Source organism: Oncorhynchus mykiss, chromosome 25, assembly GCF_057628025.1.
Source record: "Oncorhynchus mykiss isolate SJ-2025 chromosome 25, ASM5762802v1, whole genome shotgun sequence".
Lineage (NCBI taxonomy): Eukaryota > Metazoa > Chordata > Actinopteri > Salmoniformes > Salmonidae > Oncorhynchus > Oncorhynchus mykiss.
The window spans coordinates 24,017,188-24,033,451 of NC_143046.1; the positions used below are offsets into that span (position 1 = coordinate 24,017,188).

General features: G+C 42.9%; 1 protein-coding gene across 1 annotated transcript; it reads left to right on the top strand.

Moving 5' to 3' along the window:
* The first annotated feature begins 2,988 nt into the window (after nt 1-2,988).
* Nucleotides 2,989-9,405, top strand: LOC110504798 (uncharacterized). Its single transcript, XM_090219425.1, has 4 exons — nt 2,989-3,162; nt 4,614-4,754; nt 6,713-6,859; nt 7,159-9,405. The coding sequence occupies exons 1-4, from the start codon at nt 3,032-3,034 to the stop codon at nt 7,232-7,234; spliced, it is 495 nt and encodes a 164-aa protein (XP_090075551.1). The 5' UTR covers nt 2,989-3,031; the 3' UTR covers nt 7,235-9,405.
* Nucleotides 9,406-16,264: the final 6,859 nt, after the last annotated feature.

Consider the following 16,264-nt stretch of genomic DNA (forward strand, 5'->3'; position numbering starts at 1 on the left):
TTAGGCTGATACCTGCTAATTATCAAAATCCAGAAAAGAGCTGTTAAATTCTACAACCACCTAAAAGGAAGTGATTCCAAACCTTCCATAACAAAGCCATCACCTACAGAGAGATGAACCTGGAGAAGAGTCTCCTAAGAAAGCTGGTCCTGGGGCTCTGTTTAAACACAAACAGACCCCCAGGACAGCAACACAATTAGACCCAACCAAATCATGAGAAAACAACAAGATAATTACTTGACACATTGGAAAGAATTAACAAAAAAACAGAGCAAACTAGAATGCTATTTGGCCCTACACAGAGAGTACACAGTGGCAGAATACCTGACCACTGTGACTGACCCAAAATTAAGGAAAGCTTTGACTATGTACAGACTCAGTGAGCATAGCCTTGCTATTGAGAAAGGTTGCCATAGGCAGACATGGCTCTCAAGAGAAGACAGGCTATGTGCTACTGCACACAAAATGAGGTGGAAACTGAGCAGCACTTCCTAACTTCCTGCCAAATGTATGACCATATTAGAGACATATTTCCCTCAGATTACACCAGACCCACAAAGAATTTGAAAACAAACCCAATTTTGATAAACTCCCATATCTATTGGGTGAAATACCATAGAGTGCCATCACAGCATCAAGATGTGTGATGGCACGACCTGTTTCCACAAGAAAAGGGCAACCAGTGAAGAACAAACATCATTGTAAATACAACCCATATTTATGTTTATTTAATTTCCCTTCCGTACTTTACTATTTGCACTTCATTACAACACTGTATATAGACATAATATGACATTTGAAATGTCTTTATTATTTTGGAACTTTTGTGAGTGTAATGTTTACTGTTCACTTTTGTTTGTTTTCTATTTCCCTTGCTTTGGCAATGTTAACATATGTTTCCCATGCCAATAAAGTCCTTTGAATTGAATTGAGAGAGAGAGAATGGCACGAGGGAGGTGTGTGTGAGAGAGAGGAGTGATAGTGACTTTTTCCCCCACACCCTTTTATCAACCCCCCTTAGAGGTGAGAGAACAGCAGGGGAGAAGCAGTGATGGTGCCTCGTCATCCTCCCCCTCATCACCACCTCCTCGCTGAAGAGAAAATAGTGGAATTCCCCCCCATCTACAGACTCATACAACACTCCTTCCATGGTCTCCAACTGCTCTTAAACGCTAGTAAAACCAAATGTATGCTTTCAACCGTTCGCTGCCCGCACCCGCCCGCCTGACTAGCATCACTGCCCTGGACGGTTCTGACCTAGAAAACGTAGACAACAACAAATACCTAGGTGTCTGGCTAGACTGTAAACTCTCCTTCCAGACTCATATTAAACATCTCCAATCCAAAATCAAATCTAGAAATCGGCTTTATATTTCACAACAAAGCCTCCTTCACTCACACCGCCAAACTTACCCGAGTTAAACTGACTATCCTACCGATCCTCGACTTCGGCAAGGATCGGTAGGATAGTCAGTTTAACTCGGGTAAGCCCCTTCTACCACCCACCACTGTGACCTGTATGCTCTCGTCACCTGGCCCTCGCTACATATTCATCGCCAGACCCACTGGCTCCAGGTCATCTATAAGTCTACGCTAGGTAAAGCTCCGCCTTATCTCAGCTCACTGGACACGACACCCACCCATAGCACCGCTCCAGCAGGTATATCTCACTGGTCATCCCCAAAGCCAACACCTCCTTTGGCCACCTTTCCTTCCAGGACTCTGCTGCCAGTGACTGGAACGAATTGCAAAAATCGCTGAAGCTGGAGACTTGGAGATATTTCCCACACTAACTTTAAACATCAGCTATCTGAGCAGCTAACCGATCGCTGCAACTGTACATAGTCCATCTGTAAATAGTCCACCCAATCTACCTTCCTCATCCCCATATTGTTTTTATTTACTTTTCTGCTCTTTTGCACACCAGTATCTCTACTTGCACATCATCATCTGCTGATTTTTCACTCCAGTGTTAATCTTCTAAATTGTAATTACTTTGCTACTATGGCCTATTTATTGCCTACCTCCTCATGCCATTTGCACACACTGTATATAGACTTTCTATTTTCTATTGTGTCATTGACTGTACGCTTCTTTACTCCATGTGTAACTCTGTGTGGTTGTTTGTGTCGCACTGCTTTGGTTTATCTTGGCCAGGTCGCAGTTGTAAATGAGAACTTGTTCTCCACTAGTCTACCTGGTTAAATAAAGGTGAAGAAAAATACAAAAACAAAACATCTTGCAGTCTCTCTCCTCCCTCCCCTGCTCTCTCACACACACTCTTTCTCTCTAACACAAAAAAATGATGTGTCACTCTCAGGCAATGGGGCATTCCTATCTCCGGTATCTATTGACTCCTGCCAGACAACCAGAGCTAAGGCATGACCTCAGGGGTTTTCAGTTTCAATCTGACCAAGATCAAAATGAACCAGTGTGTTTAGGTTCCCCATTTTCAGATTTAGTTGCTTGTTGCTTTTGGATGAAATCTTACACTCACAAAATATAAAGTTGATTAATTTCTCTAAAGCCAAGATCTATTTGTAATTGTAATAGTATGGTTCAAAATGTGTAGACTATTGAGAGGGTTAAGGGGTTTGCTGTGAGTGGAGTGCAGTTTGGGACTGTAGTTTCCTTAAATGTTTGTTACAAATACTTTGGTTGCGTCGCCCAGCTTAGATATTGTAGTCATCAACCAATGGTTGCATGCCACGTCCCCGACGGTGCCATCGGGCACCAGGTTGCTATAACATACCGTATGATGTAGTTAGGTGATGCGGAAAAAACTAATCCAGGTGTTATAAGATCTGATATGACTCAGCAACTGTCTCACACCCGGTATCAGGACAGGACAGGCAGCATTCCATTCCATGTACTGACACCTGTAGGTCAGGTGATACAAAAAGGAAGATGTGGATCACTAACATAAACATTGATTGGTCAAAATGAGAATGACGTTATAAATGGGCCAATGGGGAAAAGTAGGTGGAAGGTGGGTATACTCTAGCCTGACAGTGAACCGAATGACACAAACATGAACGAGATGCCAAGTGAAGACACAAGCGTAACATTTTTGTTTTCAATGGCAAACAAAAATCCACAATCGAACTTGGAAATGCCAAGCCTTCTGGAGCAACCTAAAAGTGTTGTGATGGCTCCCTTTCCGTAAGTATATAAATAGACATTTCCTTTGATTCCTTTCTACCACTAGACTACCCTGGGGTAGCAAATCTGGTACAAATCTGTCGTTTTGCCGATGAACAGATAGTTAACCCAGAATTTGTTCTGAACTGACTTGCCTAGTTAAATAAAGATAAAAATAAATAAACAGAAAACCAGAAAAAAATGACAATATAGGTCGACACTACTTATTTTCTAAAATTAAAATTGTTTTGTGTCATAACCGGATTATAGCTCCCATCCAAACGTTGTGATGAATATATTTGCATGTCATAGTCATCAGTCAACTCCATGACACTCAAAAGTTACTTCAACCAGTGAATGCTAGCGATGGCTAGTTATGCTATATTTGCTACCAGTCTGTCTTAATGAGTGTTAGCATGCTAATAGCATAAGGTACGCAGTAGGTTGATAAAGATGAGCCAAATATGTTGTATGAGACATTTCAAAGAACATTCCCAACTAATGAGAAAACTGCATTTTCTTTTAAGAGAATGAATGTGATTGAACAGGGCAAACTTGGGCAGATTTTTACTGCTGTATCCCATTGACCACAGAAACCTCATGCTGGATGTGCTACAGCATCTGATATCATAAAGATTGTCGTTATGACCAATCCTATTGTATTCCTTGTATTTCTGAAAAATGTTTTACTAGATCAAATGTGTGTATGGTGGCACCTGCTACAGCTTGAGTAATGACAGCACTGGTGTTATCTTGAAAGTGGAAAAGATCTCTGAGTGACACAGCAGTTTAAAGGTACTACCGCCATCTTAGTAGCACTTTACATTACAGCACGGCATAAAGTGGTGGTGACATGGTTACTCACCATCAAAATAATGCTATTGTGAATTACAAAACATTGTTACTATACTATTACCATGTTATTACTGTAATGTCAAGTGCTACCAAGATGGCTGTAAAGCAACACATGTAAAGTGCTACCAAGATGGCTGTAAAGCAACACATGTAAAGTGCTACCAAGATGGCTGTAAAGCAACACATGTAAAGTGCTACCAAGATGGCTGTAAAGCAACACATGTAAAGTGCTACCAAGATGGATGTAAAGCAACACATGTAAAGTGCTACCAAGATGGCTGTAAAGCAACACATGTAAAGTGCTACCAAGATGGCTGTAAAGCAACACATGTAAAGTGCTACCAAGATGGCTGTAAAGCAACACATGTAAAGTGCTACCAAGATGGCTGTAAAGCAACACATGTAAAGTGCTACAGATAATGCATTTTAAACTATTACCACTCAGTACACAGTTATTTTTTATGACAGTATAAATTAACGACTTGTTACATTTATAACTGTTCTTTACGAAGGAAAAAATAGAAACCTGCTCAACCAGAAGGAGGGGGGCTACTCAGTGTTTGTGAGTTCCATTTGTAATAATGATGGATTTGTTTCTTCTTCATGTTTTTCTACAGTAAGAAGAGGCCCCTGTCTAAGGGGAGTGATGTGAACTCTCCCAGCAACACAGACAGTTCTTCTGATAGATGCCCTCCTGAGGAGGATGTGGCTGCTAAATCAACCAGATCCCAGAGTGAGGAGAATGAGAACCACCAATGGTATGACGCATTTGTGCCCTCCCACATTGGGAACAGACAATATTGGCAGTCTTGGCAGATGTGAATTCAGTTGATGAATTCTGTAAGCAGGAAGTTAACCCACTGGGTGTGTTGATGTCATGTTGCTGAATCTACCTGGTTGTAACTCAAGTCTTCATTTACCTTGGCAAATCTGACCATAATTCTATCCTTCTGATTCCTGCTTACAAGCTCAAATCAAAGCAGGAAGCACCAGTGACTTGGGTCAATAAAAAAGTGGTCAGATGAAGCAGATGCTAAACTACAGGACTGTTTTGCTAGCACAGACTGGAATATGTTCCGGGATTCTTCCGATGGCATTGAGGAGTACACCACATCAGTCACTGACTTTATCAATAAGAGCATCGAAGACGTCGTCCCCACAGTGACTGTATGTACATAACCCAACCAAAAGCCGATGTATGACGTTTAAACAGGTCCAAATTCACAAGGCCGCAGGGCCAGACAGATTACCAGAACGTGTACCGCGAGCATGTGCTGACAAACTGGCAAGTGTCTTCACTGACATTTTCAACCTCTTCCTGTCCGGGTCTGTAACACCAACATGTTTCAAGCAGAACACAATAGTCCCTGTACCCAAGAACACTAAGGTAACCTGCCTAAAAGACTACCGACCCATAGCACTCATGTCTGCAGCCATGAAGTGCTTTGAAAGGCTGGTCACTGCTCACATCAACACAATCATCCCAGAAACCCTAGACCCACTCCGATTTGCATACCGCCCCAACAGATCCACAGATGATGCAATCTCAATCGCACTCCACACTGTCCTTTCCCACCTGCCCTCAAAGCTCATCACTAAGCTAAGGAACCTTGGACTAAACACCTCCCTCTGCAACTGGATCCTAGACTTCCTGACGGGCTGCCCCCAGGTGGTAAGGGTAGGTAACAACACATCTGCCATCTGATTGTCAACATGGGGGCCCTTAAGAGGTGCGTACTCAGTCCCCTCCTGTACTCCCTGTTCACTCAAGACTGCACGGCCATGCACGACTCCAACACCATCATTAAGTTTGCTGATGACACAACAGTGGTAGGCCTGATCACCAACAACAATGAGACAGCCTATAGGGAGGAGGTCAGAGACCTGACGTGTGGTTAAAGGACAACAACCTCTCCCTCAACATGATCAAGACAAAGGAGATGATTGTGGACTACAGGAAAAGGAGGACCGAGCACGCCCCAATTCTCATCGACGAGGCTGTAGTGGAGCAGGTTGAGAGCTTCAAGTTCCTTGGTGTCCACATCACCAACAAACAAACATGGTCCAAGCACACCAAGTCAAGAGGGCAAGACAAAACCTATTCCCCCTAAGAAGACTGATAAGTTTTGGCATGGGTCCTCAGATCCTCAAAAGGTTTTACAGCTGCACCATCCTGACGGGTTGCATCACTGCCTGGTATGGCAACTGCTCGGCCTCTGACCGCAAGACACTACAGAGGGTAGTGAATACAGCCCAGTACATCACCAGGGCGAAGCTTCCTGCCATCCAAGACCTCTATACCAGGCGGTGTCAGAGGAAGGCCCTAAAAATTGTCAAAGACTCCAGCCACCCTAGTCATAGACTGTTCTCTCTGCTACAGCATGGTAAGCGGTACCGGAGCACCAAGTCTAGGTCCAAGAGGCTCCTAAATAGCTTCTACCTCCAAGCCATAAGAACAGCTAATCAAATGGCTACCCAGACTATTTGCATTGCCCCCCCCCCCCCCGAACATTGCTGCTACTCTCTATTATTATCTATGCAAAGTCACTTTAATATCTCTACCTACATGTACAATTTAAGAAACCCCGTTTTAAAAACCAAATATTTACAAATTGTATTTGAATTTTTTTTAAGTATTTCAAACTTAATAAATAGTTTTCAACAACTAATAGTTTGTGACATTGATGGTGAATAACATAATTATATTTCTCTGCAGTAAGAAGAGGCACCTATCACTGTCTGAGGGAGGGGATCCTGATGATGTGAACCCTTCCACCAACACAAACATTTTATCGAACGGAGGGCCTCCTGAGGAGGATATGGATGCCAATTCAACCAGTAAGGGGATTGAGATCCCGCAGAGGTATGACCTACATTTTCACAATATGCTTATTGGCATCAGGAGACAGAAAGCAATATATTTTGAAATCTTGAAGCTGACATGCAACATTTGACACTGTACCAAAAGTGGACTAATATTAAACATACTAATTGTGGAGGACATGGTCGTTCTATTGTTATACATTTGACGTGTAAATCCAGAGTCCATAGTTATTTTCTGAATCTTTACTAGAAGATTTTACTATCTTTAGCTCTCTTTGACCCCTCACGAACAGGTTACAAATTGCAAAACTAATTTTGCTATTTTCATTCCCCTTACAGAGGAAGCCCCAGTCCTGCAAACATCAACTTTCCAGACCAGTCAATGGACCTCCCAAATCAAGTTGAAAACAAATGACGTGATACATTTTACCTTCTACAAACAAAAGATTGCATTTATCTTAAAATGACATGGGCATTCTTAACTGGTGATGTGTTTGTTGCAATTCCGGAACCTAACAATATAGAGAATATGGAAAACAAACCTCCAATAATTAGTCATACCAAAGAGTTACTTCTTGAGGAAACAAAAATAATGTTGGAAAACGAAGAGCAATTACAAAATACAACATTTTCTATATATTCGCTCAACTCTCCTTTGCAAATGATAGGTCATAAAATAACAGATTTAGCAGAACTGAACAAGTATGGCATAACAACGATTTTTACGGACTGTCTGACGGAAAACCAAAACATCCCAAAGCATTTTGAAAACATTTCTGAATTTCTTGATAAATACTACTCAATACAAAAAAAGGGTTGCAAGCAAAAGTTTGATACGCAACATGCATGGGCATTTATAGAGTCACCTTGTGGTGGAGAACCGTTTTTTGTTGGCTTTTTTAAATTAGAAGATTGCAAAAAGATGGGAAGAAATTTAAATATTCATACCGAAAAGTTACTTCTTGAGAAAGTAAAACAAATATTGAGAAACAATGAGAAATTGAGAAATACTAAATTGTTTATCTATACGCTCAATTCTCCTTGTTTGCAAAATTCCGGTCATGATTCATGCATGGATTTACTCATTAAGGATTCAGCAGAACTGTACAAATCTTATGGTATAAAAACTATTGTTGGATACAGCAAATGGTACGGTTTGACTGGAAAGTTGACAACCTTTGTAGATCCATATATCAGCTCATTCAATCACTTTAATTTGATAATCAGTAGTCCTTCTTATGAAAACTATTGTGACAAATTTGCCATTTTTAACACTGAGTATAACAATAAGAAAAGCCATGACTCTAAATCTAATTTTGAAGACAGAGAACTTACCAAGCAACTTTATATTTCGAGTAAACAATTTCTGCCCAACAACATTTCAGAAGTAGCTTTCAGATTGCAAACTCATAAAGACATCCATAAGCATGTGACAAAGACCTTTAAGTCAATTAGCAATTACCATAAAAAAGATTCGAAAACCGATAAGAAAAGTCTTGACCTACATATTTCCATACCCCATTTTGGAATTTTTAATCAATTCCAAAAAGTTGGAGAGTATCTAGCTGAAAAATTTGACTTGGTAAAATACATTGGTAATAACTTAGATCGATCTAAAGTAATATTCATAAAATGGTGGACTAAAACAATTGAGGACGAATATACTACTTTTCTTCGAGAAGACATGAATAGATGTCTTAGTGAATATGAACACAGAAGCACAGTCCTCGGTCACATCAAGATTAACACTGCAGAATATTTACAGTTTTGTCACTTACCACTAAGCCCTTTCCACAAACTATTTAATTAATACATGCAGCTTATTCATTTGAGGTTGTGAGCTAAAGATAATTTAATATATATATTTGAATAAATCAAATTGTCACGACTTCCTCCGAAGTCGGTCCCTCTCCTTGTTTGGGCGACGTTCGGCAGTCGACGTCACCAGTCTTCTAGCCATCGCCGATCCACCTTTCATTTTCCATTTGTTTTGCCTTGTCTTCTGTTACGGATACAGGTATCCTGAGTGTGTATCCTGTGTGTGTATTTCTTTTCACTCCTTCTGGTGGCAATCATCATTCCCCAATCAGTCATCAATCAGAAGACACACCTCCTCCTGTTTCCATTACCCAATCACATCCCCTTTCCCTTGGTTTAAAACCCATTCAGTTGTTTTCTCTGGAGCTCAATCTCTCTGTCATGCTTTCTCTCGCTATCTCTCTCTCTCTCTCTCTCTTTGAGCTCTCTTTGGTTTTTGCAACTACATGTCACTTTGTCTGTTATCCTGTGAGTATTGTTTTGTTATGGTGTTTGACTGTTTGTTTGATGGTGGGAAAAGGGGGTACCAAGCCAAGTCGCTCATGGGCATACATTACCTGTAGGAATACTTTGTCTAAGAACACTAGTTAGAACTGGGCAGACCACCCGCTGTATTTTTTGGTTAGTCAGTTAGCTGTATTGAAGTAGGCTAGTCTAGCTTAGGGGTGTTTTTGGATATTTGTTTCTTTCCTTGGGTCCAGCTCAGCCCCTTTTCCCACCCCCCTTTACTGTGTGTTTCAAAATAAACCATGAGTGTTTGACGGTAAATTAGTTGTCTGTGGTTTTTCATTCTCACTGTTACTTTTTCACTACTATACTTTGCATGAGTTATGTTACGGGTCTCGTTACCATCCCCCCTAGACTGCCGGGTCAAAGGGATTCGTAACATCTTCCCACACACCTGGTTTCAATTCCATCAATTATATGTGTATTTAACCCTCTGTTCCCCACATGTCCTTGTCCGGTATTGTTTATTGTAAGTGCATGTGCACGTTATGTCTGGGGTTTTTGTTTTTGTTCACGGTGATTTTATTCATTAAACTGCGCTGTTGGAACACAGTCTTTGCTCTCCTGCGCCTGATTTCTCTACCGCTAGTACGCACGCCTTGCACAAATTGTATTGGTCACATACACATGGTAATGCGAGTGTAGCGAAATGCTTGTGCTTCTAGTTCCGATTATGCAGTAAATCTACCAGATTCCCAACAACTACCTCATACACACAAATGTAAAGGGATGAATATAATACACTATATACATATGAGATGAGTAATGTAGGATATGTAAACATTATTAAAGTGACTAGTTGTCACACAGTGACCATAGTTTGCTTTGTATGTTTTGTTTGGTCAGGGTGTGATCTGAGTGGGCATTCTATGTTGTGTGTCTAGTTTGTATATTTCTATGTTTGGCCTGATATGGTTCTCAATCAGAGACAGGTGTTAGTCCTTGTCTCTGATTGGGAACCATATTTAGGTAGCCTGTTTTGTGTTGGGTTTTGTGGGTGGTTGTTTCCTGTCTGTGTTTGCTGCACCAGATAGGGCTGTTTCCGTTTTTTTTTTTTTTACACGTTTATTGTTTTATGTTCATGTTTAGTTTTCTTATTAAAAAACTTCAACAATGCTGCGTTTTGGTCCACCTCTCCTTCGCAGGAAGAAAGCCGTTACACTAGTGACACATTTAATATTTTTTTCACCCCTTTTTTCTCCCCAATTTCATGGTATCCAATTGGTAGTAGTTAGTCTTGTCTCATCACTGCAACTCCAGTATGGACTCGGGAGAGGCGAAGGTCGAGAGCCATGCGTCCTCCGAAACACAAACCAACCAAGCTGCACTGCTTCTTGACACACTGCCCATCCAACCCGGAAGCCAGCAGCACCAATGTGTATAGCAACAACCTACAGTAGCAGTGTGGTGGCAACAACCTACATCAGCCTACAGTAGCAGTGTGGTGGCAACAACCTACATCAGCCTACAGTAGCAGTGTGGTAACAACCTACATCAGCCTACAGTAGCAGTGTGGTAACAACCTACATCAGTCTACAGTAGCAGTGTGGTGTAACAACCTACATCAGCCTACAGTAGCAGTGTGGTGGCAACAACCTACATCAGCCTACAGTAGCAGTGTGGTAACAACCTACATCAGCCTACAGTAGCAGTGTGGTGTAACAACCTACATCAGCCTACAGTAGCAGTGTGGTGGCAACAACCTACATCAGCCTACAGTAGCAGTGTGGTAACAACCTACATCAGTCTACAGTAGCAGTGTCATGGTAACAACCTACATTAGCCTACAGTAGCAGTGTGATGGTAACAACCTACATCAGCCTACAGTAGCAGTGTGATGGTGACAACCTACATCAGTCTACAGTAGAAATGTGGTGTAACAACCAACATTGGCCTACAGTAGCAGTGTGATGGTGACAACCTACATCAGTCTACAGTAGAAATGTGGTGTAACAACCAACATTGGCCTACAGTAGCAGTGTGATGGTAACAACCTACATCAGCCTGCAGTATCAGTGTGAAGGTAACAACCTACATCAGCCTACAGTAGCAGTGTGATGGTAACAATCTACATCAGCCTACAGTATCAGTGTGGTGTAACAACCTACATCAGCCTACAGTAGCAGTGTGGTAACAACCTACATCAGTCTACAGTAGCAGTGTGGTGCTAACAACCTACAGTAGCAGTGTGATGGTAACAACCTACATCAGTCTACAGTAGAAATGTGGTGTAACAACCAACATTGGCCTCCAGTAGCAGTGTGATGGTAACAATCTACATCAGCCTACAGTATCAGTGTGATGGTAACAACCTACATCAGCCTACAGTAGCAGTGTGGTGCTAACAGCCTACAGTAGCTCTGTGGTGTGTTGTTGGACACAGTGGCAGACACTTCATAAGACAAACTAACATCTCTAGGGATATAAAGGTGTTTTAGCTTTAAAAACAACATTTCTTCAGTTAGGAAGGAGAATGTAAGGTGATCCAGAAAATGACGCCGACAGAGATGGTCGCTTCGCTTCGCGTTCTTCGGAATCTATGCAGTTTTTTGTTTTATTATTTCTTACATTGTTACCCCAGGAAATCTTAAGTCTTATTACATACAGCCGGGAGGAACTATTGGATTTGAAAGCAACGTCAACTCACCAACTTTACGACCAGGCATACGACTTTCCAGAAGCGGATCTTCTGTTTGGACCACCACCCAGGACAATGGATCGGATCCCAGTAGGCAACCCAAAACAACGACGCCGATGAAGGGGCAGACGGAGCGGCCTCCTGGTCAGGCTCCGTAGACGGGCACATTCTTCAACACTCCCGAGTATACTACTTGCCAATGTCCAGTCTCATGACAACAACGTAGACGAAATTCAAATAAGGGTTGCCTTCCAGAGAGACATCAGAGATTGCAACATTCTCTGTTTCACGGGAACATGGCTCACTCGGGATATGTTATCAGAGTCGGTACAGCCACCCGATTTCTTCACGCATCGCGCTGACAGAAACAAACATCTCTCTGGTAAGAAGAAGGGCGGGGGTGTATGCCTTATGATTAACGAGTCGTGGTGTGATCATAACAACATACAGGAACTCAAGTCCTTTTGTTCGCCAGACCTAGAATTCCTTAAAATCAAATGCCGACCGCATTATCTACCAAGAGAAATCTCTTCGATTATAATCACAGCCGTGTATATCCCCCCAAGCAGACACCTCGGAGGGCTTGAAAGAACTTCATTGGACTCTATGTAAACTGGAAACCATATATCCTGAGGCTGCATTTATTGTAGCTGGGGCTTTTAACAAGGCTAATCTGAAAACATCAGCATATCGAATGCGCGACCCGGGCTGGCAGCATTCTGGATCATTGCTACTCTAATTTCCGCAACGCATACAAAGCCCTCCCTCGCCCTCCATTCGGCAAATCTGACCACGACTCCATTTTGTTGCTCCCAACCGATAGACAGAACCTAAAACAGAAAACGCCTGTGCTCAGGTCTGTTCAATGCTGGTCCAACCAATAGGATTACACTCTTCAAGATTGCTTTGATCACGTGGACTGGGATATGTTCTGGATAGCCTCAGACAACAACATTTATGTATACGCTGATTCGGTGAGTGAGTTTATTAGCAAGTGCATCGGTGATGTGTAAGAATGGTGCTCATCAGCATTTAACACCATAGTACCGTCCAAACTCGTCAGACCCTGGGTCTCGACCCCGCTCTGTGCAACTGGGCCCTGGACTTTTTGACGGGCTGCCCCCAGGTGGTGAGGGTAGGCAACAACATCTCCACCCCGCTGATCCTCAACACTGGGGCCCCACAAGGGTGCGTTTTCAGCCCTCTCCTGTACTCCCTGTTCACCATGACTGCGTGGCCATGCACACCAACTCAATCATCAAGTTTGCAGACGACACAACAGTGGTAGGCTTGATTACCAACAAAGACGAGACGGCCTACAGAGAGGAGGTGAGGGCCCTCGGAGTGTGGTGTCAGGAAAATAACCTCACTCTCAACGTCAACAAAACAAAGGAGATGATTGTGGACTTCAGGAAACAGCAGAGGGAGCACCCCCCTATCCACATCGACGGGACAGTAGTGGAGAAGGTGGAAAGTTTTAAGTTCCTCGTCATACACATCACGGACAAACTGAAATGGTCGACCCACAAAGACAGCGTGGTGAAGAAGGCAACAGCACCTCTTCAAACTCAGGAGGCTGAAGAAATTTGGCTTGTCATCAAAAACATTCACAAACTTTTACAGATGCACAATCGAGAGCATCCTGTCGGGCTGTATCACCGCCTGGTATGGCAACTGCTCTGCCCACAACCGCAAAGCTCTCCAGAGGGTAGTGAGGTCTGCACAACACATCAACGAGGGCAAACTACCTGCCCTCCAGGACACCTATAGCACCCGATGTCACAGGATGGCCAAAAAGATCATCAAGGACAACAACCAACCGAGCCACTGCCTGTTCACCCCGCTATCATCCAGAAGCCGAGGTCAGTACAGGTGCATCAAAGCCGGGACCGAGAGACTGAAAAACAGCTTCTATCTCAAGGCCATCAGACTGATAAACAGCCATCACTAAAATTGAGTAGCTGCTGCCAACATACTGACTCAATCTCTAGCCACTTGAATAATTAAAAATTGCATGTAATAAATGTATCACTAGTCACTTTAAACAATGCCACTTTATATAATGTTTACATACCCTACATTACTCATCTCATACTGTACTCTATGCCATCTACTATATCTTGCCTATGCCGCACGGCCATCACTTATCATTATATTTATATGTACATATTCCTTATTCATTCCTTTACACTTGTGTGTGTATAAAGTAGTAGGTGGGAAATTGTTTGATTACTTGTTAGATATTACAGCACGGTCGGAACTAGAAGCACAAGCATTTTGCTACACTCGCATTAACATCTGCTAACCATGTGTATGTGACCAAAAAAAATAGATTTGATTTGTAACAGCTTGACTGTATAATCAATAGCTATGATTTGCATGTATATACTATGATGAGAATGTGTGGACAAGGTAACTATGAAATGTAAAGAACACACGCATACAATTTAACACTTCTCATTACCTCGCTCTCTCTCTCATTAGTTGGCAGTAGGTGTTGCGTGGCCCTCCACAGCACAGAGCCCAGTAGCTGATGGGATAGGACAGAACAGACTACAGTAACTCCACTACACTACATGTTGCCATGAGCAGTCAGGAAGACATGTCACAATGGTGAAATGAGCAACCAGGTGGACTTGTCTGGAAGTTTCAAGAAGCAAAATTATTCAACAAGATACACCCTGGCATATTGACCCTACATCCTTACAGAGTAGACACCTAACACACACACACACACACACACACACACACACACACACACACACACACACACACACACACACACACACACACACACACACACACACACACACACACACACACACACACACACACAGAGAGTTAAACTTTAGACAGATGGGTTAGAGTGTCAAGACCCATCTCCTTAACCCCATGCCAACACCCTTAAACACACACACTCACACGATATGTTTGACACATTGCATAAGCCATCACTGAGCATATCTCTCCGATACGGAGTGTATTGTGGATGTTTTGCTAGTTGAAAGTGTTTAGGAGAAGGTTAGTTAGACTAAGCAACAAAAGATGCTGCAAAAAAAAAAAGTACCCATTTACCATACTCTTGATCCAAACTTCCAGGTAAAACTAAGAATAGGCTGTGAAGAGCATCATTTCATAATTCCTGACAAGACACTTGTCCAATACACTGGATATAGGGATGGCGCATGCCAGGGTATATTCTGTCACCTAGCGACTACATCACTTCTCTTCCAACTTGCCTCCATTCTCTCTCTCCTTAGCAAATAGCGCCACCCAATGTTCACTCTTCAAACTGAGTGATGTGCGGTGGAACTGAGGCTGCGACGATTCAGTCAGTACAGAATTGAGGCTGGGACGATTCAGTCAGTACAGAACTGAGGCTGGGACGATTCAGTCAGTACAGAACTGAGGCTGGGACGATTCCGTCAGTACAGAACTGAGGCTAGGACGATTCAGTCAGTACAGAACTGAGGCTGGGACGATTCAGTCAGTACAGAACTGAGGCTGGGACGATTCCGTCAGTACAGAACTGAGGCTGGGACGATTCAGTCAGTACAGAACTGAGGCTGGGACGATTCAGTCAGTACAAAACTGAGGCTGGGACGATTCAGTCAGTACAGAACTGAGGCTGGGACGATTCAGTCAGTACAGAACTGAGGCTGGGACGATTCAGTCTCAGGTAGTGCTCTTTCACACACAGGGCCTGTAATCAATATGCTATTTCTACCAAGACTCATAGATCCATGGATATAATCACATTCACAACAGGAGTACAGAGCTATTGCTACTGTGGACAGTTACGCAAAAAAATGCAGACCATTACAAGTGTGCTCGGACTAAATTAACAGCACGATTAGCCTACAACTGGGTTCATTGTAAAGGAATCTCCAGTCTTTCACTGTTGATCATGATTATTTTATAGTCTTTAAATAGAAGCCTCATAACCTGTGTCTACAAGGAGGGATTCTCCCTCTGGCCTCTCCTCTCCCAGGCAGTCAGTAGTGGGCTGGAGCGGGATGCTCCTCAGTAGCTGTTGTGCAACTGGGGTTTTCTCCCTGACGTCAGCATAGGATCCCCGATACTCACTGCAGCGCTGCAGTGTCAACAGGGAGGACAGGTGGAGGAATGGGGGGATAAACCAAGGAGAGTTGGAGAGGAGGTGGGAGGAGGAATGGAGGAGGGAGACACAGGATGAAGGGATATTCCAAAGAGGGGAGAGAGACAGATGACGGAGCGGTTGAGATGGGGGAGGAGACATACACCATGGAGGGGGTGAGCTGCTTAGCAGGGAAATTTATGAAGGAGAGTAGAGAAAGAGGTCCAGTTGCCAGGACCACAAATATAAATTCCATCTAGACGCCATTGCCCTAGAGCACACAAAAAAATATACATACCTTGGCCTAAACGTCAGCGCCACAGGTAACTTCCACAAAGCTGTGAATGATCTGAGAGACACGGCAAGAAGGGCCTTCTATGCCATCA